Consider the following 22,624-nt stretch of genomic DNA (forward strand, 5'->3'; position numbering starts at 1 on the left):
ACACAAGTGCCAATTTGGGACCTATATTCAGTTGTCCAGGTCTATGGTATACTATTTAGGGTCAGGTCCATGCCTGTGCAACTTCAGATGAGTCCAGGAGTTCACAAGCAACTTTTGGGGTCACTTTCTTGAGTTCCTCTACCTTGGTGATCTCCCTAGTACTTTCTGGATCCCTGGGGGCAACACTTTTTGGTTCTCTGGTCAGAAAGATGGGCTTTATTTACTCTTCTCTTTGTGTTCATATTCAGTGTTGAACAATGGGAAGACAAGGGCAGAAAAAAGTTCACCTCATCTTCCTGGTATTACATCATTCTGATCTGAGAACTCCCTGTTCTCAGAGTTTTAGGTTCCTGTCAGGTGCTGTGGCTGTCATTGTCACTGCCACTGCTGCTGCAACCAAAAGATTACTTGGGAGCTGCCCAAGAGAACAAATATGTGAGGGTAGTTCCCCCACTGTCTTTGAGCTTGAAGAGCCCTTGCTTATTTGGCCAGAAGTAGAGAGCTTCTCCTGTATCTCTCTCTGTCCATGTCCTGAGCCTATTTATGTGTTTGGGGCTATGTTTAGTCCAGAGGGAGTAAATAGAGGAAACATGAAACTGATAAACTCATGGCTAGGTAGGCAGTACTTAAAATTTCAGTCTTATTCCCCAACCTGCTTGCTACTATGTGCTTCCTATATACCTGAAATAGCTTCATGTGTTCTATCCACATTCTACAGCTGCATTCAGTGGGAGGCAGACAGTGGAGTGAGCTTTCTCAATCTTACCCCAAACTGGAGCCAATCGTTCCAACAAAAGGTCATGAGAGAAAAATGAGTTTACTGCAAACACTATGCAAAATATAGGGCGTGTACAATAAGCTGGATGTTTAAAGCCAACAAGCTGAGTCAAAAGAAACTCATTTTAGAATTGATAGACCTCAGCTGATCCTTGCCATGGTCAATGACGTTTCATTCAGCATGCCATCTGGCGTTTATTTGCTATCACTGAAAATACTTTCAATCTGGCAATTATTGGAAATATAGGTTGTATACAATATTATCAGAGGCAAGTCATTGTCCTTTGTATTCTTATAAGTCTTATAAGCACTTGACATATTGAGGGAACTGCTGAGTCACACATTTTTTTTTTTTTAAAGCCTAATCAGGGCAATTCTAAACTTTTACATGCAAAAGCATGCTCAAATCTATAGAGTACTGTGATCACTCTGCTGAAATGGCTAACCATTAGGCCACTGCTTTGTGTGTTGATTATTAACATGTCATCAATAGAGATGAACCAGCCATATGCACAGTGTACACTTCTGAAAAGTTGTGAATAAAATAAATTTTGAATAGTGAATTAATTGGAACTCTATAATGAATCTTTTTGTACAGCAAATCACTGTCACCTGATTTTTGGTATTACATGTGTGATTGTTTCATAAATCACATTTAAACATTTTTGTTGAGACTTGTTTACCCCATTTTTAAGTCAGCTTCTCTAACTCACAGGTCAGCCTAGGGCAATATGGCAGATTTGTCTACTTAATGCACATGACTTTCGGGGCCGTATTATGCTTTTAGCAACTGCTGGGCAGCAGGACACAGTACTTAATTAGCTGCCTTTGCAGTTATCAGGCTGCAATCACATTTGATTAAGTAGGCCGTTTATTTCACTCAAGGCTGAAAGTGCTCTCATGAGGAGACATGCCCATGTTTGGGCCTGGAAGACCAGGGAGAGAGCCTCACACACAAAGTGACACTCTGCTGGTCAGTTATGGGCTTTCCAAATGACCTTGAGAATTCATGTTGCTCCCCATCTCTTTCCTCTTTTCCCAAACTGCAGATATTTTCATGACCCAGTGTTTTCATTAATGACAGGAAGAATTTCCAAAGCCTTTCTAAGTGCTTTTATGCACAAATATTTCCTTCATCCTAATTCTGAGAGAGAGAAATTGTTACTGCTGTTCCCTTTTTATAAATTAATAAACAGAGGCTCCATGATATCAGGAGAATAAAGTTTATCACAGCATAAAAGAAGAGGAACTTATAATTTTTGTGAATCCAAACACACATGGTCTTTCTTCTATAACCTACTATTACGGAAACTACTACTAAGAATAGACTCACAAATAATTGTTTCCTGTTTAATTCTACTTGGCAAAGTGCAAAAAAGGCTTATTTACTTAATGTAAAGTATGGGTATTACTTGAGATTGCAACTGCAAAGTCGAGTTTTTACCATTTGTTTGATAAATTTAAATTCAACCATTTCCCTCTGTGTAATATTTTGGAGACTGGTTTTGTATGATGCCTGGTGTGTGTAGAGGAAAAATGTTGTATCAACATTGTACAGTTGGTTATTTGCAACCACAGGTAGCACTTATTGTTTGTAAAATGCAGCATGGAGAGATATAGTTCTGCCCCCCTTTTTGACAGTGTGACTTCCTACAGGGTATGTTTGAAGCGATTTGTCATGTTTTTCTCTTTTTGTCAGATTTGTGCAAAGGCATAAAAAAAGCATTCTTCTTGTTACCTGTAAGATCTTTCTTCTTTCTCTTTCTGTAACAATGAATATCGACATTACAAACTCTTGTTTGTCTCTGAGTTACTGGGGTGAAATAGGCAAGGCTTTCACTCATGGCACTTTCAGATGGAATCTTATTACACTTTATGAGGTTATCATCACCCACTGAAATTGTCATTCATTATGGGTGTGTTCACCCTAACATTTTGCAGTTGGGAGACAGCTGGAAGATAACTGTGTTGTGGCCTGCAGTTACCCACCCGAATTCTTCCGATGTAATAGAATAAAAATTACTGTGTGTGCATAATTCTTCCCTTTTCAATAGTATCAGTAAAATATTTTATCTCCCCAAATTATGCAACTAAATAGAGTTGTATAGCAGCCTGTTGCCTTAATAGTCATAGGCTGGCAGGTCATATGTCCTCATGGGTAGAGCACATTCAAATATGTGCTCTGTCAATGAAATATGACAAGAGGTTAAATCATTATAATCAAATTGCCACTTGCATTCTAATGTTATCTGATTATAATTTGTCATCATACACAGTGTGTCTAGAAGGAGATGACTGAATCCATAGAAATCACTTATTTTACTTTGTAGTGATGCCTGATTCATATTCCAAGAAAATTAATTCTCTGAAATCAATAACATACTCAAATTATGATTTGACTTTTCTGAGCAAGTATGTATCCAGATGATACGTATTTATTTAGAACATACAAAATGTCAGGTTTTTCATGTTTAAACAGAGGAGTTGGTTAGGCCCTCTACCTTCAATGATTAGCGGTCAAATTGCCTTCTTTCTCCCTCGGGGTCTAGAGTGTGGAAGGGCAGACAGATAATTCAGGAACTTGAATGAAGTGATAAATAATAACAGGGTAGATAATGTTATGGCAGCAATAGAAGAGAATTTAATCCAGATATTGAGGGTAAGAAAAGGCTCCCCCCAAAATACGGTGTTAACGACTTCATAAGGTCTTCTAGCCATGAATAGTTTCCATCACCCCATCCCCAAAACTTCAGGATTTCAAGAGCCAGTGGAGAGTAGCAGGAAGAGGTCCAGCACATGTAGTTTTACATGCCAGCTTGTTATGTAGCAGCTGTGTGAATTTCGACATGTTACTCAACTGAGCCTCATCGTGTTGATCTGTACAGACTGGAACAACGTTACCTAGGTGATGAGGTCTATTCCGAAGATTAATAAACTAATATATTTTAAGCATCTGGGACTAAAAAAGACATCAAGTAAGCCGTAGTTCCCTTCACTCTAATAATCCCTGCCATCAAGAAACACACTTTTTCTTATAATACTCAACTCTGATTTCTATGTAATTAAGGTAGCCCTTAAAACATGGAATATATAACTAGATATGAGTTTATTTGATTTGGTCACAATCAGAATAAATGAAGATGGATCCCCACATCAATGGCTGGGTTCTCACACCATATGCAATTCAGAACAAGCCGAAATGCCATGAATCCTGTCTTTTACGTAATATAAAAACCCAAGATGCACATAGAAGAAAAGAAAGGCATTTGCTGTCCTTACAGCCACGGGAGGTGTTTTCAGGATGATTAGGGCAGGGCGGATCCATTTTCAGAAGGGTGAAAACATTTTGAACGGATGGGAGGACACTTCAAGGGAGGCTAAAATTGGTGTAAAACACTGTTCAGGAAACTGATCGAGTGTAGAGGGGGGAAAAAATCACAGTGTATGCCTGATCTCCTTGAGGCTCCATCAATAGTGTGCTGTTCTCCTTCTCACACCTCTCTTCACAGTCTCATTCATTCCCACACATTTTCAACCAGCACCTCTAGGCATTCCACCCACCGAAGGCGCAGGAAATTTGGCCTATAAGCCTATTACCACCTCTCACCCCTGTTCATGCCACTCAACACATTGAAAATGAAATCCATTCCCTTCTCTGAACTTTCTTGAATATCCCCTTTGCGTTCCCAGAACACAATCCACCCAATCATCCAAAGAAGAAAGTTCAGTTATTTTTGGACTGGTTCCTCTTTTTAGCCCTAATCTCTTGCCCTACATCCCATCAGTCCTCACATCCTAATCTCTTCTATCGTGTCATCCTGTTGTACAGGACATTGTTAAATAATGCCAGCCCTCTCTACCCCACTGTGCTTGGAGGATGGGCAATAGCAGTATCACTTGGGAGTTTGTTAAAAATGCAGAATCTCAAGTCCTACCCCAGACCTACCTACCGAATCAGAATCTGCATGTTAACAAGGTATTGTGATAGTTATAACAAGAAATATATATTTGATCTTTGTCCCTGTGTCTGACACAGAGCTCCTAAGACCTCTGGAATTTCCTCAGTGACAAGAGCAATAAAAACGCCTTGATATTCATAACAAACTCCTCAGTTTATGTTAATGAGGTGACTTTGGAAAGTACCTAAGGATAGAGGCTGGTTGCTAGGGAAACCAACCCTATGATTAGAGAGTTGGAACTTTCAGTTCCACTCTAGACCTCAGGGGAAGTGAGAAGGGCTGGAAATTGAGTTCAATCATCAATGGGCAATAATTTAATCAATCATGCCTATGTGATAGAGCCTCCATAAAAACCCAAAAGGACTATAGGGTTCGGAGAGCTCTCAGATTGGTGAACATGTGGAGATGAGTGGGGAGTAAGGCAGCTGGAGAGGGCACGGAAGCTACGCACCCTTTTCCCATACTTTGCCCTACACATCTCTTCCATTTGGTTGTTCCTGAGTTATATCCTTTTATATTATAATAATAAACCAGTATCTAGTAAATAAAATATATCTCTGGGTTCTGTGAGCTGCTCTAGCAAATTAATTGACCCCAAGGAGGGAGTCATTTGAACCTCCAATCGATAGCCTGTCAGTCAGAAGCACAGGTGACAACCTGGACTTGGAATTGGTGGCTGAAGTGGGAGGCAGGGAGCAGTCTTGTAGAACTGAGTCCTTAAGCTGTGGGATCTGATGTTGTCTCCACACAGATAGTGTCAAAACTGAGGTAATTGCTTGGTGGTGTTGGAAAACCCACACGAATCCTAGGAAACCCCTCAATCCCAGGCAATCCTGAAATTCATGTGTACCCTTCTCTCCCTCAAACATTTACACATTTCCCACGTGTGCTTGTTTCCCCAAGTAATACACAGAATTATTTACTGTATGTTTTCAACTTTGCACCAATACTACCATGTTTGGCACATTCTTTGTTAGTGCTTTTCCACACAGCATTACCAATTTTGAGATTTACTAGAATGAGACATGACTATGCACTGATTTATTTTAATTGTGGTATCTCATTCCATTGTATGAATGTACTTTATCCATTTTCCTCTGATGGAAATTTAAGTTGCCTCCAATGTTTTGCTATTTTAAATAATATGTCAGCCAACATTACAAATGTTTCCTGCCTACTTGAGAATTTTCTAGGGAATGTATACAGAAGAGGTACTGCTAAGTCCTCAAGTACGCCCGTCTTCGTCTTTATTGCACGTAGTCAAATTGCTCTCCAAGTGTTTCTAACTGTATGTTCTCCCACCAGCAGTGTGAGCTCCCCTTCACCTTGGCACACTGCTTGGTGCTATGAGATTTACAGAGCATTGCCAGTCTGATGGCTGTGAGATGGTATTGCATTTCCCTGCTTTAGCGAGCCAGGTGGAGTGACTTCCAAACCTTCACTGTCCTTCCAGGTTTCTGCTCTATCACTTTTTTTTTTCTGCCCATACAATGTGCATTTTCCTGTTAAGGCATTCTAGATACTGATCTTCTATGAATTATATAAATTACAACTATATAGGTATTTATAATTACAAATGTCTTTTTCAAGTGGGATATCTGCCTTACACTTTATCTGTAGAATTCGGTTGCTTTATATATTTAAAAAATTTCATTGAGATATAATTCTCCTATCATACATTTCGCCATTTTAAAATAAACAGTTCAGTGGTTTTAGTTTTATTGGTTTTACAGTTGTTTTAGTGGTTTTATTGTTTCAGCTTTTTATCTTTTATTTTAGAAATGTTTCCTTTCCTGATACCATAATGCCATTCTCTCCCCTTTAAAAAGTTGTGTTTGCTTCTTGCACTTATGTAATTAGTCCAACTGGAGTAGATTTTGGGGTATAATGTGATGGAATGACATAGTTTAATGTTTATCTATGAGTTTAACTAATTGTCTCAGCGTCATTTATTAAGTAATCCATCCATCTTCACTAGTTTGAAACGCCATCTCTGTTACCTAAGTTCCCATATATACAAGAGTTAATTTCTAAGCTCTATATTCTATCAGTTTATCTGTTAATATCACACAATTTATGTTCTACAACTTTGCAATAATCTTAGTGTCTCTAAGATTATTAGAACAAACTCTTAGCACTTTGTTCTTTTTCATAACTGTCTTCTTTTTTCTATATCATTTACTGTCCCACTCAAATTTTAATCTCAGTATGGCAAACTCAACAAAAAAATGGTCCTGTAGGTTTTGATTAGAATTTCATTGAATTTGAATATAGTTCAGAAAAGAATCCGCATATCCCAATGTTGACATCCTTACAGTATTCCTACAATACGGTGTATCTTTTAATTTCTTTAGTTTTCTCTTTCATTCCTTGAAATTTTTAGGTAATTATATTGCTCCATAAATGACATGCATATATTATTATTGGATTTCTCACTGGGTATCTTATAGTTTTTGATGTTGTAAATGAGATTTGTGTACACACATACATATTACATTTTCTAAGTGTTGCAGATATATAGGAATGCACTAATTTTTGTACACTGATCTTATATCCTGCAATCTTGGTGAATTCTCTTATTTGTTTTTATAGTTTGAGTAGTATACAATTGCCGAATCATATCATTTGCAAATAATAATTTAGTTTCTTCCTTTCCAATTCTTATTACCTCTTTTTAATGTGTCTCATTGGTTATACTGACTGAGACAGTAGGATGCTGAGCAGAAGTGGAGCTAGATGCTAACTTGTCTTATAGTTGTCTTTAAAGAGAAGGGTTATAACATTGGACCATTAAGTATGGTGCTTGAAGTAGGGTGGTTTTGTTTTTGTTTTCGATATTAGGTTAAAACTTTTCTTCTCTATTCCTAGTTTGCTAAGTGTTTTCTTTTAACTTTGAGTGATGAATTTTGTCAACTGCTTTTTACATTTGAGGTTGATCTTAGAATTACTCTTTCAAGAAGTCTTCCCAGAACCCTAAAGTTGGTCTAAAAGCTCCCTTCTCTGATTCCACTGCATTTTGTGCTTTCCCCAGTAGATTAAACTATTTATTTATAGTTTTGTGTTCCCTAGCAACTTATAAGCAATGCAAGGGCAGTAACCATGCTTGATTCATAACTGTATCCCCCAGTACCTGGTGTAGAACATAGAATATCTCTGTACATATTTATACAAATGAATTGCTGAGACTCTGCTCTAAAAACTTCATTTATTGCTTCCTAAATACAAATTATGTTTCTGACAATTAAGCTTAATTTACAAAGGTAATTATGATTGAATAGAATATAGATTTGACTGAGAAAAGTTTTAGACATCTACACATTTATATTTGTTCTTAATAAAGTAACCCATAAAATGTCAATATACGTCTCCTGAGAAACACTGACTTTCTTTGTATATGAAACATAATTTGTTACATTTTAAATCAACCTCAATTTATTTTAACACCATATTAGTTATTTATCTTTGTGTATTACTAAAACAAAAATAAGACTCCCACAAACTTTGATTTGCTTAGTATGTACTATTCAGAAGTGTTTTTTCTGTATCTAAGTGCTAAGAATATTTAAATTTAATTAATTTAAATGATGTTTTTTACCAATGCCAAAGTCCTTTCAAAATGCATTATATTTCTGTCACGTGAATAGACTCATGTGTTTTATTCAGAATGCTCAGCTACTTAATAAGCAGACCTCAAATGCCATTTGAAAATATGAAAGCTTTATCTTTTAACTCAGTTCTGCTTTCCTGTGTAACACGGCTCTAAAATCACATCTGTGATATTTATTAGCTGTCTTTGCAAAACTGTGGGCAATACATCTTTCACAATTCATTTAGAAGAAAGGAAACTTAATCCCACCAGGATTTCCATTATTAGTTCTTCCTCTTGGTTTTTCCCTGTGGGGATTTTGTGTTGGCCAGATGGAGCTCTGAAGAATCCCTAGACAGACCTGCATTTTACAAAGGCAAACTGGAAAAGCAAAAATCTATTTTGGAGTAAGGATTAAACCTTACATCTTGTCATCTGGCTCACTAAGTCCAACCCAGTCATTATTGGTTCATATTCAATATTGTTCTATTACAGGTATTCTCTTTCTCACAAAGCAGCTTACCTTCATTTTCAGTAAAGTCTAACAATAATTAGACTCAACTGCACCCTCTCTTCCCTTGAATTATACCGATTCTAAAGACTTCTCTACAAACCATATTTTTACCCTGGACCCTTTCTCTAGGGAATGGCAATTCAATTTCATCAACAGCAAAAACTGAAATATCCCTTTCCATATTCATCACATATGTTTATCTTCCATGGAGAACAGTGGCTGAATGAAATGTTTTTGAAACAATTTGATGGGAAATTGTTTACTTCTTGAATTGGCCCAATTCTCATTTTCAAACATATTGAGGCTTCTACTCTTCGGGTAGTTATTTTTGTGAACAAAAATGTAGAAAACATTTCAAGGTCACATATACTGTCATAAGTGGTTCATAAATGGTTTTCAATGTTTATTCCAACCAGCTATCTTATTTCCAGGAAAATATTGAATTATTTTGTTTCAGTTGTGTTAGGCACGACCAATAAATGTATGTAATCTACAATGAAAGTATGAAAAAGTAAAAACTTTTCTTTTGTCTTGCCTACTTATTTGTATGTTATATTCAGAATTTATCCCTACCTCATTAGCAACACTGAACAACATGGATTTTCTCCAATTGATTATTTCCTTTCTTATATCTTTGTCTTTATAAGCAAGAGTCTCTCTGTCTGCAATGCACCTCCCTTTCTCAGCGTCCATTTATGTAAATATCTACTCTTCCTTCAAACCTCTGTTCAATTTTCATGTTAATGAGGCTTTCTCTAAACATTTCTTTCTAAATACACACGCACACACACACACACACACACACACACACACACAGACTTAGCTGTTTTCTCCAATAACACTTCATAAAATAGATCATTGAATTAGAATTATTTGTCTACATTCTCTTCCTTATTATATTGCAAGATATTAGAGGTCAGGGTATATCACTTGTTCTTCTTTGGGTCCCAGGATCTAGGTCAGTGCTGTCCTGATTATGGGCACTCAATTATTGACAAGTAATTGATTGCATAGCATATGTTGACTTCAGTGAAATGATCCTTAAATTCTGGAAAATGATACTATTATTTTTCTACATTGAAGTCATCGTCTTTGACCATAACGATCAAAAATAGATACGCTATTTTAAATAGATATGTTAAATAGACTTATTATGGTGGTCATTTTGCAATATATGCAAATATTGAATCATTATCTTATACACCTGAAACTAATATAATGTTATATGTCAATTATATCTCAATTAAAAAAGGTAGATATGCTATTTTAAAAGTATGGTTTTTTTTTTTTTCAGTTTTTTCATGAGACACAAGAACATTTTAAAATTCCTAAGCAGTAAAGGAAAGAAGGGAGAAGGAGAATCTGAATTTGTCAAAGTTAATTCATATTCAGGTAAAATATCAAAAAAGTAAAAGACTTTCCAACTGAAAGGTAAATTGAAAGTTAGCTCTTGTGATCTCTTCAAAAATGAGTCTTAATGGTCACTTGGCAAAACAAAAAGGAGAGTTGAAGTAAACAGAATAAAGGGATAAACATGTCTGCTCTGAGTATTTTTAAGGTGACAGGAGAGGCCTCAGCCACCAGGATCAAGTGTAGCTTCCTTACCATTTATGAACAGCCTAGAATAACCAAATTGTATTTTGTACTCTTTTTAGCTCATTTTAAACTGAGCCAAGATATTTTCTATTTTTAAACAGACAAAAATAGAAACCAAATTATGACCAATTTATAAAACTTCTCATTTAGGATACATAACATTCTATTGTGTTTATTGCTTTCTTTCTTATTACTTGCCTGATAACCACAAACTTTTAATTTTCTGTTAAGATGATTAAAATTGCTTTATACTAAAAATGTGTCCGGATGCTTGGAAGAGAGGAAGCATAGTTTATGAGATCCAAAATAGCAATATTTGAAAATATGTGCATGAAAGAACTTTCATAAGCATTCTTGCAATGATTTTCTTTTTCTCTCAACCCCCAACACAACTTGCAAAAAAAAAAAGCTTTGGGTGGAGTTAAGAACTCTTTTCAAATCTTAAACAATAACTGGAAATCCTGAAAATGTATTCTTTTTTATCCAGTAGGGAAAACACGTTAACCCCACCTCCTTTCTCCCCCCAAAGAATTGTTTACCAATGGATTTACTTAGTGATTTCTATTTTAAACAGAAAATTCAGTTTTAACTGCCTGAAATATAATACCATCTGTGTTTATTTCCCCCAATCAACACAATAATTTGTTTTTCAAACATTACAAGTATACAGCCCTAATAATCCAGATAAATGTATCAACTCAACTAATTCTTTACTTTAACCAAGTGGTGATGTTAAAGACCTAGAATACGTACCATAAAAATGTGAATCTGATTGGAAATATAAATCATATAAAGCACACCTATAAATTTAAATTTTTTAAAGTTTTATGATTAATAAGTAATTTTACGTCTTGTACATATATTTACCAGGATGGAGGGAGCTATAAGGTGAGAAATAATGGCACCACTCACACCATGATGTATTAGTGACCAGGGAACTGGGTCGGGAGCCAGAGGATCAAAGAACTACAGAATCACTCTATAACACCTGCTGGGCCCACTCACACATCTACCTGGACTGGCAGTATCTGGCATGGGGAAACCACTAGAAATAAAATTGTAATTTAGTCATAAAGTATTTTAAATTAAAAGTGTGAAGTGACATACAACGTGAAACATCATTTTGTATTTATAGTTCAGGTATTCTGAGCAGATTAATTCCTCTATCACTCTGACCCTTGTGCTGTAATATAAGGAAAAGACTTCATTTCTTTTCCACCAAATCGTCCATACAAAACAATTCAAACATTTTATTTAGAGTTTATTTGCATTTCAAAGAATGCTTAAGATCCACTCATCAATCTTTGTGAGAGCATGATATTTCTTACATAGTCATAATAGACTGCAAGAGGATCCTGAAGTATGATTCTTTTTGGTATTATTCAGAGAGACATGGTCTCTAACATCAGCCTCAGCTTTGATTCTAGACCGTTTGTATCATACAAGGTTTTCTATTCTCAGGAAATGGGGAATGATTTATAAGGTGTCTCTATGGACATGTTTTCGTACCTAATTATCCCTGGTTCCACTTAAGCCTTTAAGGCATGAGCTAAGCCACAACAGGACAGTTCCCAAATCATCCTCAGGTTCACTTGAAAAATAAAAACTAAGGAGAACAGAGGCTAGACTCTTTCCACTATCTGAAAGCCACAGGTGATTTTTGACTCAGAACAGTCTTATGTTCCTAATTCCCTACCTTTAATTTTTCCACTTGGAGGTCTGAGGAGAGGAACAGAGAGTTGTACGTTTTGTAGACATGCAACCCTGAAGGCAGTTTCTGCTTCTCCATTTCCCTTTGCCCAGAAGCATCTCTAAAATAAATATTTAATTTGCTATGGAGAAATGCTTAACGCATTCTAAGTGTGTATGTCTCATTGCTTTTTGTAGTTGGGTATTACTTTATATTGCTGATGCCTAGCCTATCTTGGGTTCTACACTTGTTTCCTGAAGTTGCTTTATTTGCATCATGTAGAAAATTGACATTTCATATCTCAAGTGTTTTTTTATGTAGTTTTTCCCTGATATCTACTGGATGAGTTAGACAAATACATGGATGATAAAATAAATTGGTCATAATTAAATGACAAATTCTAACTTACAAATCCTTCAACAAAGCAGACAAAAAACATAATTTACAATGTTAAGAAAGATCAATACTATCAATATGATCTAATGAAAACATTGTTATTATAAAACAATAAAACATTGTTATTATTATATAAGCAATAAAAGGGTATCTCTTTTAACTTCTTTCTAATAAAGGTAAGTTATTTTGTATATTAATCTGCACATTTTGTCAAATAACGTACTAGATAGTGATGAGTATTTAGTATCTCAAGTATAGATTTTATGTCAATAGCCACTCTTAAAATTTCTTACCTAGAACTATAACTTAGTACTTTTTGAAAACATAACTGGGCAAAAGAAAGAGAATTGATGTTGTCAAATTTGACTGATACTCACGAGAGGATATTCCCAATATAGGCGTAGTAGGAGCAACAGTAAGGCGTGGTCCCGTCACAGCAGTAAGATCTGCAGTCATTGCCACACTGAGCAAGGCAATCATCTATAAAATAAAAAACACACAAATCCAATTACAGTCCTGAAATCACAACTTCATGAAAAATTATTCCATTCCATACCTTATCTGGTCAACAACCACTCGTTAGTGCATTTAGATTTTCATTTTACGTACTCAGAATCTAAATCATTTGTAAGCATCTAAATTAGTCTTCCTTCCCTATTAGACATAAAGCTAGAAAAGGCAAAGATCATTCTTTGAATCACCTGCATCAAGCACCATACTTAATAGTTAGAGTTGAACGGACAATGAAGGCAGGAATGAATGATCCAATAAATCAGTCATTCAGTTTGTCAACTGAGTTCTTATAATAATTTGTAAATGATAAAGTCTTTGGATTTTACTCTCAATTAACTTTACTTAATGGAAAGTGTTATTGACATGAATAATGTCAACTGGAGATAATTTTTAAAAATGTGTATTTTTCAGGACAATGCATTATAGGCTTTTCTTCCTCTACCATTTTTTACCTTGATAATCAGTTTGCCTTCATATGGTAACACAAATGAATCTGCATATTTTGTCAATCCATTTGGATTGGACGATAAGAAGTTCCCCTAGATAATTAACTTATGAATAATTAAGAATTTATTTACTGTCAGATTTAAGAATCAATAAGCTATGAAATAGCACTATGTAAAGGGGGGAAGTTATTTTCTGATTAAAAAAGGATACATTGGAGCTAACGAAACCAAATTATTATCTTTTTTTTCATATGTCTTTGGCAAGGAAAATTATACCAAAAATGCTGAATAAAAATTACCCTGGCTTTTAAAAATTCTTTATTCCACCCAAATAACTAATGTTTAACAAGTTAAGGTTACCGTTTAGTTCCAATCCGTGGTATAAATTATAATAGATATGTGAGTTTCAGGTACACGATTACGAAAATATTAAGTATAGTCTAATAATTTAAGTTACATGTTGAAGAATCACAAAATAAGTCTTTCCAACTCAATTTCTGAAGGTAATGTCAACTATTACCTAAATTATATAAGATTTTGGTTTTCTCCCTAAAGTAATAACAAAAGTACAAGATGTTATATTTATCTACATGTGCATGCAACTGATTTATCTAGAAAGGAAAATTTAGATTTTGCTTTTAAATCACCTCCCTGCCAAGACTACTTTTTATAAAGGATGTGATCAAAAGGTAGCAAAATTCATTCACCTTTATCAATAATGCACGGCCTTTGTACAAGTCCATATTTTCTTTCCCTCAATTTTATTTCTACCTCATTAATTAACAAACCTTAATGTTTTCTTCTGGGATGTGGTAAGAAGAAATGAGAGGGGGAAATAATTACCTTTGTAAGCTGCAGTAACTTGACTTAAATTTACTTGTAAATTTTGATGACAGAAATACAATCTAATGATTTATTGACAGTGTACGCTTTTTGCAGAGTACATAACACTTTCTCAGGCTATTTATTTTATCATTTTCCCAGTGAATGTCTATAGCTTTCAGTTTTTGTACTATTTAATTAATTCAAATATTTAAAGTCGTCAGTTATCTCAAGCACTTAGCGGGGATGTTAGCCTCATGCTCTTAAATGCCATTAAAAGCCATTCAGATAGTGGGGGAGCTGATGTCCCCACTTATTCTGTGGAAGCAGGAAAGACAACCAGTGTGTATGTAGGCAATGAGATACCTTTAAAATGATGCCCAGGATAATAATATCTTTTTTTGTTGTTGTTGTTAGAAATATGTACAAAGTTTATTTTAAAGTAAATATATCTTGAGTGGGAGGCCAAAACATCCAAAGATTAAAGTGCATAAAAGTTGGTGGGAAGAGTACATGGAGAAAGTTTTTTGATGGTTCAACGGTACCTGGCACAAAATAGAAGCTCAAAAATATTTATTAAAAGAAGTAATGAACTGGGCTAACTTACAAATAAGCAATAGTGTAGTTACCATTTTTCCTAATTATTTGGTAATAAGCTTCTTTTAAAAGTGGTCACAATGCAATGGCCATTGTATTTCAATTTTTGAATACTTTAACCACTCTGTTTTTCATGACTAGAAAAGTGTGATGAATGTTTTAATTTAAAATAAAATAAAAGATTCCTCAAATGGAATCTTAATGTAACTGTAGATACTATGGTTTTAGATCACAGATGATTCCATAATCATCAAAAGAACTTGCCTAAGTATGAGAGTATATTTTCTTAGAAAATAAGTTAATTTGGATGTTTCAACAGTGATATCTTATTAAGGGCTCCATGAATATCAAAGATTCAATTACTACTATTGTACTCTCATTACTATTATTATAAGGACATGGTGTTATCAAAATATTTTGAGCCAATGTTACAGGAAACCAAGCCCAATATCTTGTAGCCAAGAAGCTGGATTTTACCTGCAGCAAACATCTAGAGATTGTGTCACACATTGTTCATTATTTTTATGGCATTTTCCAGTGCTCTTGTCTACTTCCCAGAATTAAAAGACTGAAAAAGGCAGATTTAATAGCACGGCAAATAGATCCACAATCACATTTACAAACTGAGGTTTCAACCACACCTCAAAGCTTATTTTGATGTTGTAGTTGCTTTCTCCAGTTTCTTTGAGTATAATTCTATGAAGATCAAAGGTTGGATGATACAGGAGCGTTTTTCCCCTTGTAAAAGAGTGGAACGTTCCAACTATTTTCAGTAATATTACTTCAATAATATTACTTGTAATATTCAAGTTAATATCCTTGACAATTAGCCTGTTCAGATTTTCTTCGATGACTTGAATTAAAGGCATGATCTGGAGGAAGCCTGCCGCCCCCGACCCCACCACAAGGAGTATGTAGTACAGGAAAAGAGCAGCTGGCTCCGAGCACTTGGCTCACAAATGCTTCTTGTAAGCTAAGGATAAGAGGGGAAGGAAAGGGAGGGGACAGAAGTCAGTGGTGAGGCCAGGAAGGCAGAACCTTGGCCAAATCCTGTCTTTGTGGCCTACAGTGGGAGTGGATAATAATATAAACACTTCCTTGAGTCTCTTTCCCAAAGTGACTCCTCAATATGATGCTTCAGGTATAGAAACCTTGCTCTTATTTCCTTAACAAAGGGAATAAGAATCCAATGCACTTGCTTTGGGAAAAATAATTCAGGTTATGGACAGTGCATCTACTTAGGTTTTTGTCCCAGGGTGTCTAAACTATTCTTATTTCTGCAGAGGATTTCTGCATCTCACCCCAATCCTCCTTTCCAACTGTATCTCTTAGTTCCGACCAAACTGAATGATCTATTTTCATACATGACATCTCCTGGGTTTTGCCTTTATTCACACTATGTCCTATTCCATCTCCTATGTCCTGCAAAGGTCGAGTTTAAAAGCCTTTCTCAAATTCAATTTTTCTGAGCAAATATTTACTGAGCACCATTTACGGGCCAGGTGTTTGGTAAGTCTCTGAGCAAACAGCCATCATCTTACATTCCTAAGCTAGCAATAAGGTCCTATGGCACATGATTGTACCTCTCCTACCACACAGTCTTTTATACATAGAGTGAGTAATGGGCCTACTTTATCTCCTAGATAAGACGTAGAGGATGGCCTTTGTTCTATATGTCACTCGCCATATCGCTCTTGGCAAATATTAGTTGAATAAGTATGGCGAGCATGAAAAGGCCTCTGAAATAGAGTTCAGGAATTAATGCCAAAGAGCACATTGGATAAACATTTCTTATCAGAGGCAGTAAGTTTCTTATCAAAGACAATTGGTCAGCCTAGTATTTTTGGCTTGAGATGACATACTTTGTAGTTTACCAAGGAGGGATGCGGAAAAAGAGAAGAAATGAATTGAGAGGACACTTATAAACTAACCAACTTTGCCACTGGCCAACCTTGTGGGTTTCCTGAACCCTGGGAGGTTGTGTACCTAGCACTAGAGGATGAAGAGGAAGGTTAGGAAAAGTGTGCAAATTAGAAACTTTCTGTTTACCATCAGGGATAAAACAGACGAAAGAATAAGAAAAAGTTGTGCGATGGTGTGGTTGAGTAAGGGCAAGTAAGGGCCTTAAAGTTTTATTTGCTGTGTTCTATTTTCTTATTTTTGTATTCTTTTGATAAACAGAGGAGGTGGAAAGAATTACCATTGCTTCAAACAGACTATTATAGATATTTTAATATAAAACTAATAGTAATGCAGTCGATACTGTTTGTCCCTCAACTGCTGAAAACCTTGTATGATTTAAGTAAAAGGAATAAGTATAAACAGATCAGAATGTGGATTCTCCTCATTAAATAGGAAGTACTTTTCCCACTTTTATGAATTTCTGCATTTGAACGTCAGCATTTTCCCTATGATACAATATCTTTAAAATAACTTATAGAAACAACTAGTTTGCATTTTAATAAACAGATTGAAAATTTCTATAGAAGTTATTGGGACTCATTTCTGGCAAGGATGAAAGAGAAACAGTTCTTTCGCTGTTCAGATAACAATGTTGAGGAAGGTCTTCACTTCAGTTGTAGTATCTTTACAAATATGACAAGGTAAATCACAGTACTATACATAAATTTAGCATTGAAAGGTCACGGGTACCAACCAATAGTTTTTGTTACATGAAATTAGAGACATGAAAACATTTTGCAAAGTACTTTGCTTTTTAGCTTGTTTTGTGAATAAGAAACAGATGCAAAACCACACGTATAGTTAACTTTATAAGTGAGTAATCAATGGGAGGCCACGTCATTTGGCTCCACATTAAGTACAAGACTAGAAAACCGCTTTGCTCCATCAGTTATTAGCAATTCTCACTAAGAGTGATTAGGAGAAAGGAAATGAGATGCCATGCACCTATAAACATGTGCTTAACTAAATCAAAGAACGGATAGCCTCTGGGTGAATTTGTGCCCCTCAAAAACCTTACGTTTGACCTCAAAGCATCCCATTGCCCAGTCTACCACACTTGAGAATCATCTTCTAGAAAATAAAAACAAAGGTCTAAGGCTTTTGATTTCCCAACGGGAACAACCGGAATATTCAGAATGTGGGGATGGAGGGCAGTAAGTAGCCTACACTGAAATGGAAAAGTTACCCCCATTAGTTTATTTGAAAACTTCATCGATACCTCTGAACTTCAGGTGTTTTGTGAAAACGCTTTCCTCACACTCCTTAGCTTTCGCCCTCTCGCCCCGATTCCTGAGTCGTGGATACGGTTGGATAAATTTTACGCTAATTCCCTAAATGTGCGATTGAGGTTTCCACGTTGCTTTGCGGAGAGAGAGAAAGGAAAAGAAAAGAGGAAAAAAGGAAACGTGAAAGGAGAGGAACAGAACAAAACCGCGTGGAGATCGAGCCGAGGGTTCCTTGCCCCGCCGGGACCACACGATCTGTGCGCTGCCACAAAGGTGCCCGTGAGTCCCGCCCAAACCGCAGCGTCCGGGATGTGACCCAAATGCAGCCCCAAGCCTTTTTCCTTCTCCCGCCGTCCAATGTCACTGACCTGCGTAGGCGAAGAACAGGACCAACTTCGAAAGCAAGACCCCTGGACGCACGGGCAGCTTCCGCGCATCCATCCAAGCCGGTGGCCCGAGGTTGCGCACCAGGACAGATGGACAGAGAGACTGGAGCCAGGGCTGCGAGGGAAGGGAGAGCCCGGAACGGGAAGGGGATGGAGGCGGTCAGATGGAGAGAGCTGCGCTCCCGAGAGGGGGGTCGCGCGGGGACCAGGCCATTGCCCCGGAAGCTGCGACGGGAGCCCCGGCGGCCGAGCAGGGCAGTGCTGGTGCCCACGTCTCTTTGTCTCTCTCGGTGGCGCTCGTGCAGCGGATGAAGCGGCAGTTCCTGAGTCCTGGGCCACCGCGGGGCTCACATTTCATCTCTGCCGGTGGCACCGACGTGGGCTGGGGGTGGGGTGGCCCCGACTCCTCCCCACGCTGCAGTTTTTCCATCTATCTCTGGGAGCATGTCCCTCTCCTGAAGGAACTTTTCCTAACCTTTTGCTGTGGAGTTTAGCAAGCTGCTTTTTCACCTTGCCCTTCACTCTTTTCTCCCCCCGTTTTGAAGCAATAGATGAAGAAGAACCTTACTTTTTTTTTTTATCTGTAAACAAATAGACGAAATTTTCAGGGTGGAAGGTACTGGACAGAGAAAGCCAGTGACGAAACCCAGGGAAATGGAAATTGCAGATACAGTACAGGGCATCTTACTGAAAGCTGATAAAAAGTTTGTTCTTTGTTAAACACCCCAAAAAATTTCAGTAAAGTCAGAAAAAACAAAACAAGAATGAACAGCTATCATCACTATTATTTAACACTGTCATGGAGTTACTGGCCAATACAGTTAGACAAGAGTAAGAAAAAAAATTATAAAAATTGGAGGAAAAATTATTTGTAAATGATATTCATGTATACATGGAAAATCAAAGAGAATCAACTATAGAGCTCTTAACTAGAGTTGAGTAACTAAAAAACAATAGTTTTCTTTCACGCAATTAAAAATCAGTTAGAAAGTTATAAGTTATATGCATGAAGGAATAAAAGACATAAATAAATAAATAGACTTCTGTTGACTAAAAATAATAAATAAACAATATAAAGATAAGTTTCCCAAAATCTATAAATCTGGGAATTAAACTGAACTCAATAAAAATACCAACATGATTTTGTTTCAAACCAATCTGTTTCTAAAGTTTACATAGAGAATAAACATGTAAGAATATCTATTAAAAAACGACAGTGAATGGGATAAGACTCAACAGATATTAAATAAATTATAATATCACAATAATTTAGAAAGTTTTGATTAACACTAGACTATATAGGCTCAATGTAACAGAATAGAGAATGCCGCTCCCCACCAAAAAAAGAAAACACCCAAGAAACAGAGAGCTATGTAGAGATATTTAATTTATGGTTAAAAAAAATGTGTCATTTTAAAGCAAAGGAGGGAATAATGGGTTACTCAATGAATTGTGCTGGGGCCATGAGTAGGCATCTGTGAAGTGTTATTCCCTTTCATCAAAATAAATTCTATATGAATTAAATATTTGTTTAAAGATGCAATTATGAAAGTATTGGATAAAAGAATGAAAGGATGACATTTAAAGAATGATGGAATAGAGAATGTTTTCTAAGCATTATAAAAATATCTCAGAAACCATAAAAGAAAAAAATCGAACAATATAAGCCCATAAGAATGAATACTTTCTGTATATGATAAGCCAAGCATTTAACTGGCAAAGATATTTGCAATGCATAGGATAGACAGAGGCCTGGTCTTCTTAATATATAAGGACCTTAAGAAATCAGGAAGGAAAAGAAGACAACCAATAGAAAACTGAGCAGGGATATTAACAGATACATATATATCTTCTAGTCTTCTGAACATTTAGAAGATGCTCATCGTTATTCCCAAAAAAAATAAAAAAATAAAAATCAAATTGATAGTGAAACATTTTCTGTGTATCAGATCAGCCAAAGGAGGAGAAAAAAATCAACTTTTAAGGAGAGCACTATGTCAATAGGTATAAAAATTCACATGCACATGAAGTTTAGTTAGATCTCCTCTAGGAATTTATCCCTATAAATATGCTGCTGCATGGGCATAAAAGGATGGGAATATATCACCTCCAAAATAAATGTAACCTGAGATCCCTAGTGTGATTTATGCCTCAGTGTAGGCCCACCTAGTCCAACAAGAATTCTGGTCAATTTCTCCTTCTCTCCCAACTCCAACAGTTGATCACCAAGTTCCACTGATTGAACTCCTAAACACCACTCAAACATGTTAGCATTTTATCCTCTATTTCTGCCCTAATCTAGGGTCTTAGAGTCTCCCTTATAACCAGTCTCTCTGCCTCCAGGGATATTCTCTAGACTGAAGTTAAAACATTTCTTCTTAAAATATAGATTTAATTGCATTCATTTACCTACTTACAACTCAATGTCTTCTTGTTGCCCGTAGGTTAAAAATCCAAACATTAATCCATGTTTTTTTGAGAAACTTTATCACTAGGTTCTGTCACTCTCAACCTGATCTCAACATTCTGCTGGTGGGGGTGGGGGACAATTTCTAAATAACTGGGAGAATGGTTGGAAATTGGAGGAAGTCTCAAACATACAGGATTTTGAGTTCTAAAAGGAGGTACAGGTGCAAGTCAATATTTGCAGAGCTAGAAAGTGGTATTGAGGATTCTTGGAATGGAAAGATGTTTGTCTCTACAAATGAAACTGTATGCAGAAGCCTGGGTGGGAAGGGGTGGGGTGGGGGCAGGTATCTGGTAATGGAGGAGAGAGTACTCCTGTACAATTATTGCACATAGCTCTGGAAGAGAGTGGCTGTGGTCATGGATGCCGATAGAAAGCTGCTCTGTTGGTCAGAGTAACCTCTCCCAGCTTACTTTTGAGACCAAAGAAACTTCCCCTCATATTGTTCAACTGAAGGACTGAGCAAGCTTGCCTACTGGTTCACCACTGCAAAAAAAATTCCAACTTAAACTACTCAGGTGCATAGGAAAGCTAACTCAATTGACTTCCAAAAGCAAAGAAAGATATCAAGCCTTTTAATGAAATGTGGTACATTTGAAAGAAAAAAAAGTATGTATATATGTATATACATGTACACACAAATATATATGAAATGAGAAATCTTAAGAACACAGCAAGAAAGGGCATAAAAGAGTTTCTGGAAATTAAAATAAAACTTGATTTGAGATTTTTTTAAATCACAGAAAATTATAAAATGGGCACAGATTTAAAAAAAAACTTAGACTGTTAAATCAACTAGAGAGCATATTTGACAACATAAGGAAAAATACAAAGAAATAGAAATCATGACTAAAGATACAAAAAATCTAAGACACATAGAGGAGAACTGATGTGAAATAATGTGAAGGCTAAAAGCTGTTTTAGAAGAAAGAAAAGTGAAGAAACAAATGTCAAAGTTTAATTTTAAAATTCTGAGCTATAATAAAATTTGTATTTTTAGATTTAAAATGGTGAGTTCTAAGAATAACTTTCTTTTTAAAAAAGAGGCATGCATGTGTACATATCCCAGAGACCCATTTGAACAAGTATAAATTTCAAATAATAAATTTTCATATATGATAAAAAAAAGTTTACTTAAGAAATAATCAGATAGGCATCAGACTTCTCATTTGGAATCTTGGAATTTAAAAGAAAGTGAAAATGTTTCTAAACTTTTGAAAGATAAAGACTGTAGTCCAAGAATCCTATTCCTCATTCAGATTCCGTTAATAATTGAGTCTATTAAGATGCTTATAACAGTCTGTATTATAATTTTAAATCATGATAAAGAGCTTACATGTCCAACAGAAGTAAAACAGTTAAGTGAATTAAGATGCATACATAGTATACGTATGCATGCCTTCTTATTAACATTCAGTACTTTAAAGTGATGGGAAAAGTCCTTGTGATGTATAGTTAAAAGGAAAAATGGAAAAGGGAAACCGGAAATAACCCATGGGTAAATAAACTGTGCTATGTTCATACAATGAAACACTGCTTGGCAATAAAATAAAATTTGTGGTACATGCAACAACATAGATGAATCTCTATAACAATATGCTGAACAAAGAAGCCAGCCAAAAATTACCGTGTAATTTTGTTTATATGAAATTCTAGAAAAGGTGAAATTAATCTATAATGACAGAAA

The 22,624-nt window shown here is 36.0% G+C and overlaps 1 protein-coding gene across 1 annotated transcript in view; it reads right to left on the reverse strand.

Annotated features, from left to right (window-relative positions):
* The window catches only part of CYYR1 (cysteine and tyrosine rich 1), a 94,044-nt gene extending 75,287 nt beyond the window's left edge, over nt 1-18,757 (reverse strand). Inside the window, exons 1-2 of the mRNA XM_033092339.1 lie at nt 18,453-18,757; nt 12,896-12,998 (exon numbers count right to left, since the gene is read on the reverse strand). Of these exons, the coding sequence (XP_032948230.1) occupies nt 12,896-12,998; nt 18,453-18,525 (176 nt within the window). The 5' untranslated portion in view covers nt 18,526-18,757. The remainder of the gene's footprint in view (nt 1-12,895; nt 12,999-18,452) is intronic.
* Between the last annotated feature and the right edge of the window lie 3,867 nt (nt 18,758-22,624).

The sequence above is a fragment of the Rhinolophus ferrumequinum genome, chromosome 2, assembly GCF_004115265.2.
Source record: "Rhinolophus ferrumequinum isolate MPI-CBG mRhiFer1 chromosome 2, mRhiFer1_v1.p, whole genome shotgun sequence".
Classification (NCBI taxonomy): Eukaryota; Metazoa; Chordata; class Mammalia; order Chiroptera; family Rhinolophidae; genus Rhinolophus; species Rhinolophus ferrumequinum.